The sequence below is a fragment of the Aulostomus chinensis genome, chromosome 7, assembly GCF_037954235.1.
Source record: "Aulostomus chinensis isolate RoL2024-O1b breed Wild chromosome 7, RoL_Achi_v1.0, whole genome shotgun sequence".
NCBI classification, from domain to species: domain Eukaryota; kingdom Metazoa; phylum Chordata; class Actinopteri; order Syngnathiformes; family Aulostomidae; genus Aulostomus; species Aulostomus chinensis.
Window position 1 is genome coordinate 11,610,476 of NC_141326.1, and position 17,187 is coordinate 11,627,662.

A 17,187-nucleotide genomic window follows, 5' to 3' on the forward strand; every position below is an offset into this window, starting at 1 on the left:
CCATCAATGCTGACACGAGCCGAGCAGCCGTATCTTCTGCAGGGTCATGTGACATGGGACTGACTGCTGATTAAAGCTGCTCCCACCGTAGAAGAACCCCGGGTGTAAGCAGGTGTGAGTGAGTTTCTGGCTGGTGGGCATGGAGCTCTCGTCTCACCCAGCCCTCCTGGAAGTGATTTAACGACTGGCTTCAGCTGAGCGATCTCCAACGCCTCCCACAGCATCTCGTCCGTAGCCTTCATCTCTGGGTCCAGGTTGAACCTACGCACACACACACAAACACACAGCTCCATCAGCGTGCCAGTTGTCCATCAGTGCTTATTCCTGTTCCTGTTTTCAGTTCTTTTGGTGTCACTAACCCTTGTAACCTTAAAAACAACATCCCCTCCGTCAGAGCTCAGATCTTCGAACCTGAACATTAAAACCGCTCAACTAAACGTGTGTTAGCTTTTTCTGTCAAGGGGAAAATGATTTGCACATGTAAAATAATACACTTGTATCTTTGCAGGTTGCCAGACTTCGAAAAGGAAAAGTTTTCACTGACAATTCAATAAGGTCTGACATCCATCAAAAATATTTAGTTCTTTGAAAATGTGATCAATGTTCATCACAGTCGTCTCTAACAGCGGGAAGTGATGTCATGACAACGGCTCAGAGAGCCCTCTACAGGTTGGATGATCACGAGCATCAGTGACATAATTAGAACATTCCACACCACTTCAGTAACGATGTAACATTCCAATTAGATCGCTGTCGTGATGTTTACGACCATCCCACCTCCAGAGCGTTCCCTGGGTTGTTGTCATGACATCACTTCCTGCTTTTTGTGATGGCTTCCTTTGTGATCTAGTTAAAAGGAATCAGGCGTGTCAAATTTGTTACGCTCTTGTCAAAGTCTTGCGAGCTGGATTCAGTTTCCTGATCCAAAACATTGTGTAAATCTTCCACAAGTCTGTGTAAACAGATGTTGACTATGTCCTGGATCCACACACACACACACACACACACACACACACACACACACACACACACACCCCTCTTGTGGCGACTCATCTATTCTGTACCTGATACAACAAATCTTTTTATGGTCAGTGTTCTACTGGGGTCTAAAAATAAAACTCCTATCATCAAACCGTCTGAAGTGCTCAGCTGGACCAGTCAGTGGAGATGTTCTGCCTCCCTGATACTTGAACTTGTACTGTCACCTGTTCTAAGTGACTTCAAAGTGACCTTGGTCGTACCGAATTGTGCCGCTGAACAGGATGGGGTCTTGGAGAATGATGGACAGGCGAGACCTGAGGGTCTGCAGGGGCAACTTAGCGATGTCAATGTCATCAATGACGATCCTTCCTGTGAGGGAAAACAAATATTACACACACGAGAATACTGAGTGTGCATTATCAGTATTTAAGAGATCTAGTACGTGTACAAGTATTTCTGCATCCTGGTATTTTACCCTCAAACATGTCCACCATGCGGAAGAAGGCCAAGGAGAAAGATGACTTGCCACTGCCGGTCCTGCCACAGATCCCCACCTGGAGACAAATCAACGTGACACCCTCCTTGATTCAAACTGTCCCTCTCTTCTTCTCACACACTCTTTTCCTACCTTCTGTCCTGGGTTGATGTGTGCGTTGACGTTTTTCAGCACAGGCTTCAGCGTGGCGTCATAGCGGACACTCAGATTCTGGATCTTGATCTCTCCCTGTTGCGGCCAGCCGTCAGGGACCTGAGACGCAGCTGAACACAGACACAAAAACCATCAGTGGACGGGGACCCAGTGTCAGGTAGCTGACTAACGTGGCTGAGAAATCACAAATCTCAGAAACTAGACGGAGAATCTTTGTGTGAAGGAGTCCGACTTACTGAGCAGACCCTCGTAGTTCTCTGGTTCGGTCTTGAGAAGGCCATTGATCCTCTTGACGGAGCCCAGCTGCACCTCCATGTCTGCCAGGTTCCGCACCATCCAGTTCATGTAGTTAGAGACCTGATAGATGAGGGGGACGGGTAATACTACTGTGTACGGCTAATGGCAGTGACTGTATCCTGTTGAATACTTTAATTTAATCATCATTATTTGAAGTTGGCCCATTTAAATTCACAAAACTTCTTTCTCCTCACTCAAGAGACAGATAATCTACAAGTAACTCATCATGTTGAAACTGCTGGGTCGCTGGTTCCATCCTCACTCCCCCCGGCGATCATGCTGTAGTACCCTTGAGCAAGATACTGAACCCCTAATTGCTTCTGATGGCCCTGCGATGGACTGGCGACCCTTCCAGGGTGAACCCCGCCTGTCACCCGATGTCAACTGGGATGGGCTCCAGAACCCCGCAACCCTTAACGGATAAGCGGTATAGAAAATTGATGGATGGATGGGGTCTATGACAGCACCGCCATCATTGTTGTTGACTATCAGTATAGCAGGTAAGTAAATGCTCACACACACACACACACACACACACACACACACACACACACACACACACACACACACACACTGAGAGTCTTACCATGAGCGCGTAGGTCAGGCCCAGTCCCACCAGACCAGTGGACAGGTGGTTGTAGAGAGAGTTGGTGATAGACGCCACAGCTGCCACCAGCACCACACAGGCGCCGATGTACTCCTGCAGAGAGGTGCACATGCTACCGTTACAGCAGCCCTGGATCATCATCATGCCACAGTGTTTACTGTCAACACGCGATATAACGTCTATAACAAGTCTCACTCATCTGGGAACATACACATATGGAGCTCATCTCCACTGTGACACATGAGGAGCCACACGAGCCGAGAGACTCGATGCATAAAACATCACCGCAAGACGGCGTATCATGATAATAAGAGAGTGGAAAGTTCCACAGACAACGGCCATGAAGCGTCTGACTGCAGCAGAGGAGCAGGACCGTTCAGAGGAAACCCATCTTTACCATGCGGACCTCCAGCCATCGGTTAGCTGCGGTGAGGAACAGAGAGGCGATGTTGTTGGCGTCGGTGAACTGTAGTAACCTCTGTCGGAACCTGGGCTCGTACCTGCCAGAGAAAGAGGACACTCTTTATAGGCGGGCTTGTAAAGGTGATAAGATTTTTTTTTTTTTTTTTTTAAACTGAAGAAGAATGTGGTGCTGGGTTTGTTCCATGAGCCGCTCATAGACCGAGGTAGTGAAACATGCTGGTGATCACCTGAGCGCCCTGATGGTGGTGAGACCCTCCACTGTCTCAGAGAAGTGGGAGAGTAAAGGAAGCTGGGTGCTGTCCTCAAGCTGCTGCAGGTCCCTGACCAGAAGACAGACAACACAGCAGAGAGGGACACGTCAACTGAAGCAACATTCACGTCTCAGCAGGCACGCGGGCGGAAGAAGGGGACGGCTGCAGAGGACCCAGCACTTTTGAGCAGGTTTCTATAGTTTAACTGATGAGCAGGATGATCTTTGAATGAGCTTTGAATTTGGGAAAAAAAGTTTTTAATCAAGTTAAAATGAACAGAAGTTTAAAGAAAGGCGGAAAACACAAAACACAGTAAATATATATATATATATATATATATATATATATATATATATATATATATATATAAAAATAAATAAATACATTTGAGTGTAACAAAGAACGTACAGTAAGAATGTAAACACTGACCAGGAACATGACCTTAGACTCTCACCTGGACGCCACCCGGAAGTATTTCTGAATGAAGTAGCAGGTGACAGCCAGTGGAAGAAGGGCAATAAGGAAGACTGGGGTCACGTAGGAGATGACACCCAGGGCGGACACACACAGCAGGGTGGAGCGGGTCAGGCACTCCAGCGTGGTTGGGATGTGCTGGTCGATTGTGTTCGTGTCCGTGGAAAACCTGTTGAGGATACTGCCGAGCGGAGTGGTCTCAAACAACCTGGCGGGAGGAAAAAAATCAAGACACAACGATGATAAATTGTGTTGCCTCGAAAAGTTGAATGCAAATTAAAACACAAACAAAAAGTAAAACTTACAAGCGTGGTGCCTTCATATGTATATTTAATAGTCTGAATACTAAAAATGTGGCGAGGTTTTTATACCACTTAGTGATACAGGAGTAATTTATCCAATAAAACTAATTTTGTATAAATATTTGAATTAATTCAGTCTGATAACGTGATAAATCCAGAGATCTCCACAGTGGGACACAAATTCAACGTGAACTTGGTCAGTGGTCTGTTAACTGGTTCACATTAAATTCTCTCATGTGAAATAAATCTGTTCATTCACGTGTGTGTGTGTGTGTGTGTGTGTTGTGTGTGAGTACACTGACATTAAATGTGTGTGTGTCTTTACATAAGTGATGTCTCCTGGGTTTTGCGTGAGGAGAGCAGATGGTGCCTTGACTAATGGGGCAAAAAAATGTGCTTTTATCTGTGTTTCTGCTTTTAAATGATCTGTTGTAACACACACACACACACACACACACACACACACACACACACACACACACACACACACACTCTCTCTGTTCATTTCACACATCATAACCCAGACTACCTCATAGGGGCCAGTATGATCTTGTTGAGCAGGTTGTGGTGGAGCTCCTTGGCCACCTTCAGGCCGGTCCACTCCACTGCTACAGAGGTGGCCAGACACAGGATGATGCCCAGGCAGCACAGGACACTGAAGATGGACAGATACCACGAATGACTGAAGCCACAGTCCTGCTGGGAGAGAGGGGCGAATGATGAGTGAGAGGGAGAGTATGTACGTGTGTGTGTGTGTGTGTGTGTGTGTCTGTGTGTGTGTAAAGAGCTGGGCGTTCCTGTCACTCAGGTTGCTTGTACTGTAATTACAAGCATAATTAAACTCTGAGGCTGGTTAAAAATTAGCTGTCTAATGCAACAAGAGGCTCTGAAGCTCTCGAAGCTGATTTAGCAACATCAGAACAAACCAGAACTTCAGTCAACAGGAAGTATTCCTCTGCCTTTGACCACATCAGCGCACTGATGAGTCCAGTTGAACATTTTTAAGAATTCCCTTGAAGCGTGTCTGACACATGATCCTACTTACCATAAACATTTTATCCCTTTCGCTCTGCTTATATATTTTATTTTTCTGATAATATTTTGTCACAGAGGCGGTCAGAGTGATGAGGGAGTCTGGTCTCGTCCTTCTAAAAACTAAGGGACAAAATAAATTAAAAATGACTCCGTCAACTCCCAACTGTGTCTCATGGCCATCTGGTGACAAGCCGGTATTGAACAGCAGGTTTCTGCAGCTTTTCCTCTGAAAACAGCTGCCCACTCAGACTGGAACGACACAACCAGCCCGATGAAAGTCCTTACAGTAAAGTAAAGTAAAACGCGGACACGTAAGGACAAAGACAATGAAGACTCACCACGACACACCTCCTGATTTCTTTCCTCTTTCATCAACAACTTCAGTCGGGAGCACACCTGAACCCAACTATGGTTGAATCACAGATTTAACCAGGAAACTGGAATTAAGCCTCATTTGCATTGTAGGCAAATCTGATTGATTTCTCCTGGCAGATCTTTTTCTGTCCACATTTGCAAGATCAGATTTGTTGTGTCCAGTTGTGGCCAAGACACAAATAAAAACAGCACGTTTTCAACAAAAGGGCCGCGAGTCAAAAGATTCTTTGAAATCCTATTTGTGCATCCAGGCTGAAATGTAGGACTCAGACTTTTCAATATCAATACACAAAAAGCACATTGGCCAATTAATTGGTTATTGGAATTTTTGATTCATTAATAATGATATCTGCATTGCCTTGGTTGGGCTTAGTCTGGATCAGATTTGCAAAAATTCGATTTTATGTTTTTTGTTTTTGTTTTTCTTGCTGTCCACACTGCATTCAATCAATCTGGAAACAATCTGGGTACGCCAAATGTGTTGTTTGGGTCAGGAGTCTGAAGGAGGCCTTAGAATTCCAGGAATAGATACTCACACTGATAAAACACACACACAAACAAACACTTGAATTATCAAAAATATCCTCCCGTGTTATCCTCTTCACAGTTAAGTGAGTGTGTGTGGGTTGGACAGCTGCAGGACGCGTTTGGACTGGACTTGTGAGTGTCCCCACATGATTTGGTCCCCAACAGAGAGAGGATTAGATAAAGCTGGCAAAGACACAAAAGATGTCCGCTGGCATTTAAATGACTTTATATCTGCACTTGAGTGGACATGAAGTGTGTGTGGAACAGAGAGAGAGCGAGAGAGCGCGAGAGAGAGCGAGAGAGGTGGGGATTTTATTGCTGCAGTTTATATGTGATGGAAGGACGTGGTGCCTTTTAAAACTGTCTCTGTCTTTAACCCCTGCCTGACCATGTGAAATGTGAGCTACAACCTGGCATTTCAGTTCAGGACACACACATACACACAAATGCTCCTGATAACAGGGCTGTTTCACCTGTCCTGGAATGTGATCATCTGCCAACAGCTGGTGTGACCGCAGCATGTGAACGCCACACCTCACCCTTTGCTAGTATTTCTATTTTTTCCTGTGTATGTGTTAGTGTGTCTGTGAGAAGCTATATTGGGGAGGGGGCCAGCACAGAAGCATGTTTACAGCTGAAGAAAGGTTAAATATTGAAGACAGCAACATTCACACAAGCCTCAGATTTCATCGGTGTGGTTGCTGCAGTTGTGAGGACCAAAGTTAAGTGTGTATCTCAGCAGGACCTTCCCTCAACTGCACTTAATATCCACACACTCTCTCCTCCATCATTTCTGTGCCTTGAATGAAAATGAAGTTGCATCAGGGGGTGTTAGCAAATGTTCCATCTGGAGCTCAACTGAGATTCACAGAATTAGCAGTAAAAATGTTATGCAACCTCCTTGTGGCCTGTTTGTCAAAATGACACAGATAAAATTGGTAGTTTTCAATTAAAACAAAGACAGACAGTGAATCTTCACTCTTATTCTTCTTGACTTAAACCCTGAAGAAGCTGCTGTTGCCCAACTGAGAGAGAATAAGAGAAAGTTCGTACTTGTAGTTACGTCTTTAACGCCACTATCAGGTGATAATGGATTGTTTCGCCACATTCTCACTTGATGTAAAAAGATAATGGGACATCTAATTGTTTTTCAAGAGATAACAAGCTTTGTTGTCTCATAAAAACAAGATAACCAACCTGTTATCTCAAGATGGGGAGGGGAGGGGGGTGAGCTCTGGATGGAATAGTGTGATCATCCAACGTGCAACATCCCAGACCACCAGATGAGAAAGTGTGACTGACAACTCTACATGTGATGCAGGGCACATGCGGTGGCCTGCTGTGCTCCCCACACCAACAAACTAACAAAAGGAAACACACATACAAGCGTTCTAGGTTTCAGTTCGTCCAGCTTCCTCTCAAATGTGAAACTAATTAGTCTGTTTGTGCGCGATACAGATTTAGAAGGCTCTAAAACCTGCTGGTGACCCTGTCACCGCTCACCTGAACAATTGTGCAGTTCCGTGCTGTTGCGTCGATCTTGGCTTTGATGACGTGTGATGTCCAGTGTGCCAGCCAGTAGTCGATAGCAACCATGAGGGAGTGTTTAAAGAGCTGTGATAGGAGGAGCAGGGTGAGGAGGAGGAGCCCGGCGGAAGACAGGTAGGTGCCACAGGAGCGCCAGGGTATGGTGGCTCGCTGACGCATCACTTGCGACAGGTTGTCATCGTCATCACTCTCCAGGGATTCCTCTGAAGTCAAGACAGAGATGTAAAACTAATATGAGACTCAGAATAAACTTCATTTCTGAAGGCGATCTCCTCTGCTGTGACTCATCACTGCTCGTATTCCTCCAACTTCTCTATCTTTTAATTTTTTTTCACTCTGTATTTTTCCCTCTGTATCGCTTTCTTTGACATTTTTCTCACCTTATCCCTGAAGAACATGGCTTTACGGGTCAAGAGCAAGGAGAGAGCAAAAGGACAGACAAACAGAGAAGACGCTGCAGTATTCATTCAGCTCCCCTGAAGTTGTCACAGCTGTTGGCCAGACTGGAGGGTTTTAGTGTACAATAGAATGACGGAAACACCTTCAGTGTTTCTAAATTATATTTCATGTGCAGGATTTATAGTGGGATCAGATCCAGAGAGAACAAAATAAAAGCTCAGGAAACCTGCAGCCGTCACCAGTGTGTTTTTGATATATTTCAAATAGATTTGAAAATACATCAAGACGGATTGGTCTTCATCAGAGGAGCGAGACACCCGCCTTGGCACAAGCCCCTTCAGCCATACGTGTTCGAGCTTGACAGGCCGAGGCTCATTCCAATGAATACAGTGTTCAGCAGGAGTAGCAGAGCACCCATGACACACTGACTGGGGGGGGTGAGGAGCTAATATTAACCTCCCACCCCCTCCATATCCCTGATGCACATATATATCCCATCACATCATGCAGCAAGCTTTGCAGCATGAGGCTGCATGTGGGTGTCTGTGCTCCAACAAGCTGGAGGTCAAGAAGAAGCAGGAGAGGGAAGGGAGGTGGGAAGGAGAGGGGGAGTCTGCAACTACTACCATCATAGTAACCCTTCATGCAGGCAGGTTTTGAGGGGCAAGGCAGAAAAATGTCCAAGGGGAAAAAGTGAAAGAAAAATGCAAAATGGGATTCTAATACGGTGGAAAAACGGCGCCAATGCTCACAGCGTCACAATGCCACAGACATTTTTGCTTTTCTTTCTGTTTCTCAAATCATGCGTTCTGGTCACACCTTCTTGATCGAACATGGGGGCAAGACCTGGTGCTGGAGCCATCGCACAAGTCCACCCAGGGGTGTCATCAGCACACGGGAAACAACACAGAACACAGATAAAGAGTACATCCACTGCACCTGAGCACCTTCCACCATGTTTACACAGTAAGGGCACACACACACACACACACACGCACACGCACACATACACTACAGGATCAGATTCATCATCACGTCACAATAGGGGCCTTATAGAGAAGAGATGCTAATACACACCACGCCCCGAGAGAAGAGCGAGAGTACTTAACACCACAGCAATGTTTGCCTGAAGTAAATGGACAAGAGACAAATACAGGAAATGTGTAGTCATTCAAATCACAGCAAACATAACCACAGGTGAGCATTGATGAAAGGCAGGTAAGTTTAAGGTTTCGTGCTGTACACAGAACACAAGAACAACGTCCAGCGCTGAGATCACTTGCAGTTTTGTTTGTGTGTGCAGAAGAGCTGGGTGAAACCGAGTAAAGACGTAAAGGTGGCGTGATTAATCCTCTCTCACGCAGTTTCATAGAACAGATGAGACGATCGCTGATCAGCTCACAAAGGCAGAAAGAGATTCTCGAGGAATTCATTCTATTTTCTGGATTAGACTCAACCTATGAATTGCTGGTGCCTGGAGGAAGTGCGGTGCAGGGGTCTGCAGTCTGAGATGAAGTGATTCTGTCAGGAGTCTGATGTCAGTGATGATGACAACCACCAAGACGACGTGTCGGTCATTGAGACTGAGATGTACCATGACTGCACTAAGTCTCTGTGTGAAGAGTGCCGGGTTTGAGGTCAAAGAGGGTCTGGTGTCTGAGGGTTTAGGGACCGGGGACAGACAGGACGCTGGACCTTTGAAACGCTGACACAGATATCAAGGTAGTGCTGGTTGCTCCCCAACACACACACACACACACGCACACACACACACACACGCACGCATGCACACACACACACTAAAACTGACCTGAAATAAGTGAAAAGCTAAGTGCATCACTCATGTTGTTCCTACCAGTAATCATGTGACCTCTCACCTTCCTCATCCTCCTCAGTCCTGACAGCCTCTCTGGAGTACATGGCTCTCCGCAGGTTCTTCCTCTCCAGATCTGTCATACTCGCTGCCACGGTTTCCTGGAGGTGAGACCATGACCAACATTTGATTCTCCCCATAATACGGCCCACAACAATCTGTTGGGGTATTGTGGACCAGGTACCACAAAGTCATTCCAGCCAGCGCTAGGGGTTTGGCCCTGGTGCTGCACTGGAAACAATTATTAAAAGTTTTCTTCCAGAGGCTCGCACCTTGAGGGCCTCCCACCCTGTCGAGCAGAATGGGTGTAATTGCACCGATGTTGTGGCACACGTTCGCTATTTCAGGATTGGCCTCCTCTGTTTTAGGTGGACGAGCTGCCCCAGAGGGCCGATCATACAGACAGAGCAGCAAGTCCATCTGACAAAGAGTTGCCGCCCCAGACTGGGGTGCAGCTGAGTTTGACATCGCTAGGATTGGCCGTCTGTGTTTGAGCACATTGGCTGATTCAAGAAATAATTAGCGCTTTGTCCCGTCATAACTCACCTTCTCAAATTCCTGGTCCTGCCTGTGCATGAGAGACTTCCACTGTTCAAACAGCTCCGGTTCAGAAGTCTGGATGTCCTTCAGAGTCCCTTCAGTCTGGATACTTCCATCTTTCATGGCAATAATCTAATAGCACAGACACAAGGAAAACAAGCACAGACTCTGAAGTATTAGCAGACTGGAAATCAGTCCCAAATGCCATCAGTGGTGGAGTTTGATTCTACAATTTATTCACTCACTCACACACACACACACACACACACACACACACACACACACACACACACACACTCACCCAGTCAGCATGTGGGAGGTACTGAAGTTTGTGTGTGACCAACACCACTGTCCTCTTCTCCTCTCTTAGGAGCTTGAGGATGCCATCTTGCATCAGATGGTCACTCAGGTGGATGTCCAAGGCAGAGAAAGGGTCATCCTGTAGGAGGAAAAACCAATATAAAGTGTCTTAGTCTGTTGTTGAACCACCTCAAACATCAAGATGAGCTTCAATGCATCTGGGTATAGCTTCTACATGTCTGCTGGAACTACACTGGAGGGGTGAAGTAAAATAAGTAAAGAACAACAAGTGGGCCGCACGGTGGTGCAGTGGTTAGCACTGTTGCCTCACTGCAAGAAGGTTCCAGGTTCAAGCCCCAGCACTGGATCTTTCTGTGTGGAGTCTGCATGTTCTCCCTGTTCCTGTGTGGGTTCTCTCTGGTACTCCAGCTTCCTCTCACAGTCCAAAGACATCAAGAGGGGACGAGGCTGATTGATACTCTAAATTGACCGTAGGTGTGACTGTGAGTGTGAATGGTTGTCTGTCTCTATGTGTTGGTCCTGTGATGGACTGGTGACCTGTCCAGGGTGAACCCTGCCTCTCGCCCAAAGGCTGCTGGAATAGGCTCCGCCCCCCCGGTGACCCTTAACAGGTTAAGCGGTTGAAAATGGATGAATGGATGGATGGAGAAAGATGAGCAGTAGCAAATGCAGGCGGGCTACAGAAGCGTAAATAGAGCACCAAACTGATTATGGAGACAGGAATTTGATCAGCTGGCATGGACGGGACTGGCATGGGAACCAGCTGACGTGGCCATGCCCGGCATTAACCAGCTCTAACTGATGAGCTACACTTGTGAGCTGAGTACATGGCCTGCTTGAAATAATGCTGTATTCAATATATAACAAACAACAAAAAAGTCAAGAGTATGACTCAAATTAGTTAGTATGAGGTCCGGCCCGGGGGTGTCGACTGCACTGATATTTGTAAGACCTCCTTAAACCAATCTTCTACCCCTTTGAGGTTTACTGTCACTGTGTATTAATCAATATTCCAATCACGTTTGCATTATATTTCTTTTGCATGAGCAGCTTACTGGCACTGAAAGGGAGATCAATCAATCCAGACCGTTCACACTTACCACTTCATTACCAAAATGTCAATATACTTCAAAAAGTGTGTTGCAAACGTTTGACATGATGTATTTCCTTTTTGCTGACAGGCAGTAAAATCAATCAGCAGCTGACATTTTACAAACTAAAGCAAAGTTAGCCCTCGGCACTGCAGCTGAGATGAAGAAAAAGTGTGTTGTGTCTCATGGGAAGGAAGTTCTGCTTAATAATACACTTAAGTTACTCTTTGGATTGATGACTCACCAGAAAGACCACATTAGTCTGCTGGTACAAGGCTCTGGCCACACTGATACGCTGTTTCTGTCCCCCTGAAAGGATAATACCCTGTGGAGGAAAGCAAGTACATCGTTGTTACATCCGTACATGTGAGGGGCACTGAGTAGGTGCAACTGCAGGGATCATGGTTTGTTTCCTGGGGCAGAAAGAAATCCAACATGACAGAATTTGGCATAACAAGGTCAGTCCAACTCCCTGCACATCTAATCCTCTCTGCACAGTAAAGATGATGAATGACTCTGCAGTGCAGCGAGCCTCATTGAAAGCAATCTAGAACATAAAAATGTCCGCAGAGGAATTCGTAGAAAGTATGCCGTGATACTGACCCGCTCTCCGATCTCTGTCTGGTCCCCCTGTGGAAGGATGTCAATGTCGGGCTGAAGAGAGCAGGCCTCGATGACAGCTTTGTACCTAGAGACAGAATATGGATGAGGATGAAGATCTGCTTATACTAGCCAGAAGGAAACTAGAACCCAACCATGAAGACAGAAAATGAAAAGGGAGTTTCAGCACTCTGACTTGAAAGATTTGGTCCCAAGACTTCGATTAGCCTCGCAACGTCAGACACAGAGAACGGAGACATGAGAGAAAGATTCCTTCACAGACACTTCGGAAAGCCTCAACTATTATTTGATGTGTTCTCTGCAAACATGTACATCCTGTGCCGATGAGGCCAACCGACCACTGACTGAGGTCCTGACGTTTCCTGGCATTATGGCCGTATTTAGGGGATGGTTATGGTTATGGTTCCAGGCGGTCGGCAGATGGTACTCTGTGTGTGTCATGCGTTCAGTGTGTATTCAGCCTAATTTTGGTCAGACGTGGTCAGAGCAAAAACCACAGTGCAAACAGGCGGTCATTAGACACCTACTTTATTCATAGGTGTACTTTAGGTGTGACATCACTCAAACCAATATGATCAAGAGATGTTCAAAATGGAACAGGAAAAAAAATGTGCTGCATTGTAGCAACTAGCAGGAATAAAGAGCATGAGAAGTCATCGACAGGCAAGCAGTTGAAACAAAATATATATTCCTTTACATCTCAACATGTTGGAATGCAGCACATTTTTTTTCCTGTTCCATAATTGCTTAATTCAGTTTATTTCTCTAGCACGATTGAAAACGGCCCCCAACTGACCGATACGCATTTCACAATAATAAGAATATTTCACAGAAAATGTAGAAAATCTGTTGACACGAATGACACAGATTTACAGAAAAGCCTGTCTATAAGAGGAAAGGCTTCAAGAATGCTAGGAGACAGCGTGGTCAGTGAGTGGAGAGAAAGACAGAGCAATTAGAGGGACATGTTTGCCTGGGCAGACATCTCTGTTTTATCAGAGATTTCCACAGCAACAAAGAACAGTGGTCCATTAGAGGCAGTCGGCTGTTATCATAAAAGGACACATCTGACCTCTCAGGAGGGCCATTTGTTGAGGATTATAAATGTGTACAACTTGTATTAGAGTGTGTGCCAGTAAAAAAATTGTGTGTGTGTGTGTGTGTGTGTGTGTGTGTACATGCATGTGTGTGTGTGTGTATATGTTTGTGAGCCAGCACGCAAAAACTGTGTCTGTTGTAGTGAGTAAAGCTGTAGACTCACTGTGGTGTGACAGAACACAAACTGTCAGCCGAGACCAAGTCTGACCCCAGATGTTTACGCGAAAAGTCACCAACTTGTTTCTCTAACTGGATCTTAACTGCTGACTTAATCCGGCATCGACAGATCCAATTGAACCCGGTGGCCTCGGGGAGCACACAGGCCAATCTCTCTGTTGTGGTTAACAGCTCGGCTCGACCGCACATTGACTCTGACCTCTGCATGTTGAATTCAAATTGAACATACAGCTGCTTTTATTGTGATTATGACAAAAATTAATAATGCATCTATTTCATGGCAAAAACTTGCACTAGGACCAGTACTTGCCATAATGTACATGCAGTATTATGGAAAAAAATAACATTTATCTTGATAACAAAGAGTGCGTTTATTAACTGGACAGCTCATCAACTAGTATTTTATGTATATAAAATCCAATCAGCAGCTTCTGTCCTATCCTGTCTGTTTTTTTTTTCCTTTACTACCCTTTCATTCATCCATGTGAGTGAATAACCAGTGAGCGATATTCATGACTGGGATGCCCTAGAGGCTGCATCAGTGAATCACGATGTGTCCTGCTGTCTGAGAGGGCCGGAGACCTTTGCTGCGCGTCATCCTCCTTCTCTTGTGGCTAAAATTACAATCGACTCTCTAAGAAAAGGCACACAATCCCCTGAAAAACCTTTGAAAAAGGTCCTTTATGTTTGTTTCTGCTTCCTGTAGGCCACCCACTCAACACCTGCACCCATAGAGAAGCACGGCGGGGTGTAAAATCTGAACACATCAAACAATCGTACGATCATCAAAGATGAGCTTACCTGGGTTTGATCATGGGCATCTCAAATGTGATGTTCTCTACCAGGGTGGCGTTCAACAGCCAGGGCTTCTGGGACGCGTAGGCTACTGCACATCTCTTCCTGCATATATAGAGTACAAAAACAAGTGTCAGCCATGTGGCTTGAGGTGGAAACGTATCTTCTCCTGGTCATGGTTTCCCAGGGAGGACTGAATCAAAGACTGATGAGGTGAAGATGGAATGACTGAGGTGTGATTGTGAGGTCAGTATTCAGCTGAGCGATATCATGTTCTCTATTACCTTCAATGTGTGTTTGCCACTAACAATGACAATACGTCTCCTGGAGGAGTGAGATCTCACCTGATGTCTCCGTCGCCTGCTGCGTCTCTGTCTGTGGGACTGCAGAGAGAAGATCAATGTCAAACACATCGAAATCATGGAGGAGTGTGAGCTCTGTTAGGATGTAACCTCAGATAAACAACAAAAAACACACACACACACATTTCTGTTTCCTCACTACTGTACGCCAACTATGTCCCTGCTCAGCAACACAAACACAAACAGACCCTACAGGAAAACATATGTCATTCACTGCCATCTTATCCTTCACCCAACCGCCATGTTTCCCCCTGCAGTCTGCATCTTGTATGGAATCAAATTCTCTGAGGGTCGGATTCCTCCAGCTGAAATATTAGTTGCTCTACATTGGTATCTTGGTCCTCTCACGGATGCCCCTGATTGTTAGAAATCCTAAAACTGTTTGTTGAACAAAAATGGGTTTGTTTCCACAAACCTGCACACACGATAAACCTCCTGAAATGATGTGAAATGTACTGTATACATGACATCAGACTGTTGGGAACATTCTGTCTGCTGTACAGACGCTGCCGCTGATTCTTCACCCTAACAGACAGCTGCAATCCACTAAATCACCACATTCTATCAACCAACGGCAACAAAGGACAAGAAATAAAAATTTGGTTCATGATTCTGAAAACTCATCCTGAGAGGAACTGGACGATGGTAACCAATAGGACAAGAGAAAGGTCAAAACATACATCCCTATTTATTATTGTAATCATGTAAGTGGTAAATTCTTCAGTTGAATAATTAGATAAATACCTGCGACAATTATTACATAGTTTGCAGTTATGAGGCTGCAATGATTGTATTTTGTTATTGTTTGCATATGTTGGTACCAAAATAATGAATCAAATCATCCATGATCAGAAGAACACACCTATCTTAACAGCATTTCTGTTATTCGGACGCTCCGCCCACAACACGATGCTATCAATAGACACATGGCGCTAAGAGGTTCATGTTCTGTCAATGACGGCTTGGACAGGAACAGTGTTGTCAGCTAGTGTCAAGACACCAGCTGTCTGGTGTGTTCTTGCCAACAGCAGTGCAACATTTACAAATGGACAAAATGACCCAGAGTGTTCTAAAATAAAACCACTGAACATTAAGCACAGACAATTATGACCTGTCAACAGACCTTTATTTAAAAAAGGCACTTGTGATGTCCAGGACTAAAACCAGGACCAACAGCGCCTGGCACAAAGTTCCAGAAATACACGGTGGGGTGGTAGCACAAAGGCTGGGAGATGTTGGTTTTGTGTGTGTTTTTTCACCACTCCAATACATTTGACTCTGCCATCAACAAATGTGACTTTAAAAAAATCAAGTGAAATTGAACATGTGTGTTGTAATGATGTGTGCAAATGATACTGGGCTGAATTTGTCCTGTGAGTTTTTTTTGCATGTGAGTATGATTAGGAGTGTGTGTTTTTAATCACGTGCGGCTCTCACCTTTCGTCTCCCTCAGACTCCAGATTTGGCAGGCTGTAGAAAATACATAGAGAAAACAAATATGAGTGGAGGCGTTCCTAACAATCCTAAAACGTCACCTAAAATGACTGTGTAGCTCACATTTTGTCTCAAAGCGTACTTATTTGGCCGCTTGTGGCTTCGCACGTGTTCAGTAGAGGCCGAATTGAATTTTGAGTTTTGACAAGCTGACACGTCTCCTGAGAGGACGTCTCTGATCACGGTGGAACACAACTAGACAGCACAGGTGGATTTACACCAATAAATAGGTCAGCCGTTGGAGCAGAGACCCCAGCTGTTCCAGTCAGAGGTCAACGCAGCCCTGACATGCAACACACAGAAACAGCTCAGGACTTTGGAGCGCTAAGTGGAACTAAGCATCATTTTCTATTCATGAGGTGTAACAGAGAGCTTGTATCAGAGATTACAATATTTTACTTTCTTTAAGTGTGTATAGTTTCAAAAAAAATCAATTATTTTATCTTACATTTAATATAATTTTTATTGATGTTATGGAAGCCTTGGATACAGTTTCAACTGGTGTGTGTACTGTATGGCTTTTGAACTCTGAATGTGCTCAGTTATTAGAGCTCAAATGAACACCAAGCAAAACGAGCTCCTCAGATCTCATCACCTAATGATACTTGAGAGACAGAGAAGCCAAAATGAGCCACTGATTGCTGCCGTCATTCTGTCCTGATAGTGACGACTCAGCTTTCATCTCTAGTTGAGACCGCAGAGGACAAATTCCCCCTCATGGAAATCAACACGTTGAAGACCTCGGGGTCATCACGAGGGACTCACAGAGGGAGTGTCTATCAGCAGCAAGACGCTAGGGCGTGCAATCATCAAAGCCAGGAGGTGGAATTTCCCACAGTTTTGTTCCTGCGTTTAACAGAGTTTCATCTTAAACATCTGTAATTAAGTCTCACTAATGCTGACGGGCAGCAGTGAAGCATGTTCAGCAAGATGGCCGTGCCTGATC

General features: G+C 45.2%; 1 protein-coding gene across 8 annotated transcripts in view; it reads right to left on the reverse strand.

Moving 5' to 3' along the window:
- Positions 1-17,187, reverse strand: part of abcc8 (ATP-binding cassette, sub-family C (CFTR/MRP), member 8) — a 53,471-nt gene that overhangs the window by 2,715 nt on the left and 33,569 nt on the right. For 2 of the 8 annotated variants that reach the window (XM_086208403.1, XM_086208406.1), the window contains exons 18-37: positions 16,185-16,217; positions 14,730-14,768; positions 14,392-14,490; positions 12,298-12,382; positions 11,939-12,019; positions 10,584-10,721; positions 10,289-10,414; positions 9,747-9,843; positions 8,689-8,757; positions 7,426-7,673; positions 4,514-4,683; positions 3,663-3,890; positions 3,185-3,277; positions 2,932-3,034; positions 2,514-2,627; positions 1,867-1,987; positions 1,610-1,740; positions 1,457-1,535; positions 1,242-1,350; positions 158-261 (exon numbers count right to left, since the gene is read on the reverse strand). In XM_086208403.1, the coding sequence (XP_086064529.1) occupies positions 158-261; positions 1,242-1,350; positions 1,457-1,535; positions 1,610-1,740; positions 1,867-1,987; positions 2,514-2,627; positions 2,932-3,034; positions 3,185-3,277; positions 3,663-3,890; positions 4,514-4,683; positions 7,426-7,673; positions 8,689-8,757; positions 9,747-9,843; positions 10,289-10,414; positions 10,584-10,721; positions 11,939-12,019; positions 12,298-12,382; positions 14,392-14,490; positions 14,730-14,768; positions 16,185-16,217 (2,267 nt within the window). The remainder of the gene's footprint in view (positions 1-157; positions 262-1,241; positions 1,351-1,456; positions 1,536-1,609; positions 1,741-1,866; positions 1,988-2,513; positions 2,628-2,931; positions 3,035-3,184; positions 3,278-3,662; positions 3,891-4,513; positions 4,684-7,425; positions 7,674-8,688; positions 8,758-9,746; positions 9,844-10,288; positions 10,415-10,583; positions 10,722-11,938; positions 12,020-12,297; positions 12,383-14,391; positions 14,491-14,729; positions 14,769-16,184; positions 16,218-17,187) is intronic. The other 6 variants (XM_086208404.1, XM_086208410.1, XM_086208408.1 and 3 more) reach the window with 4 other exon arrangements.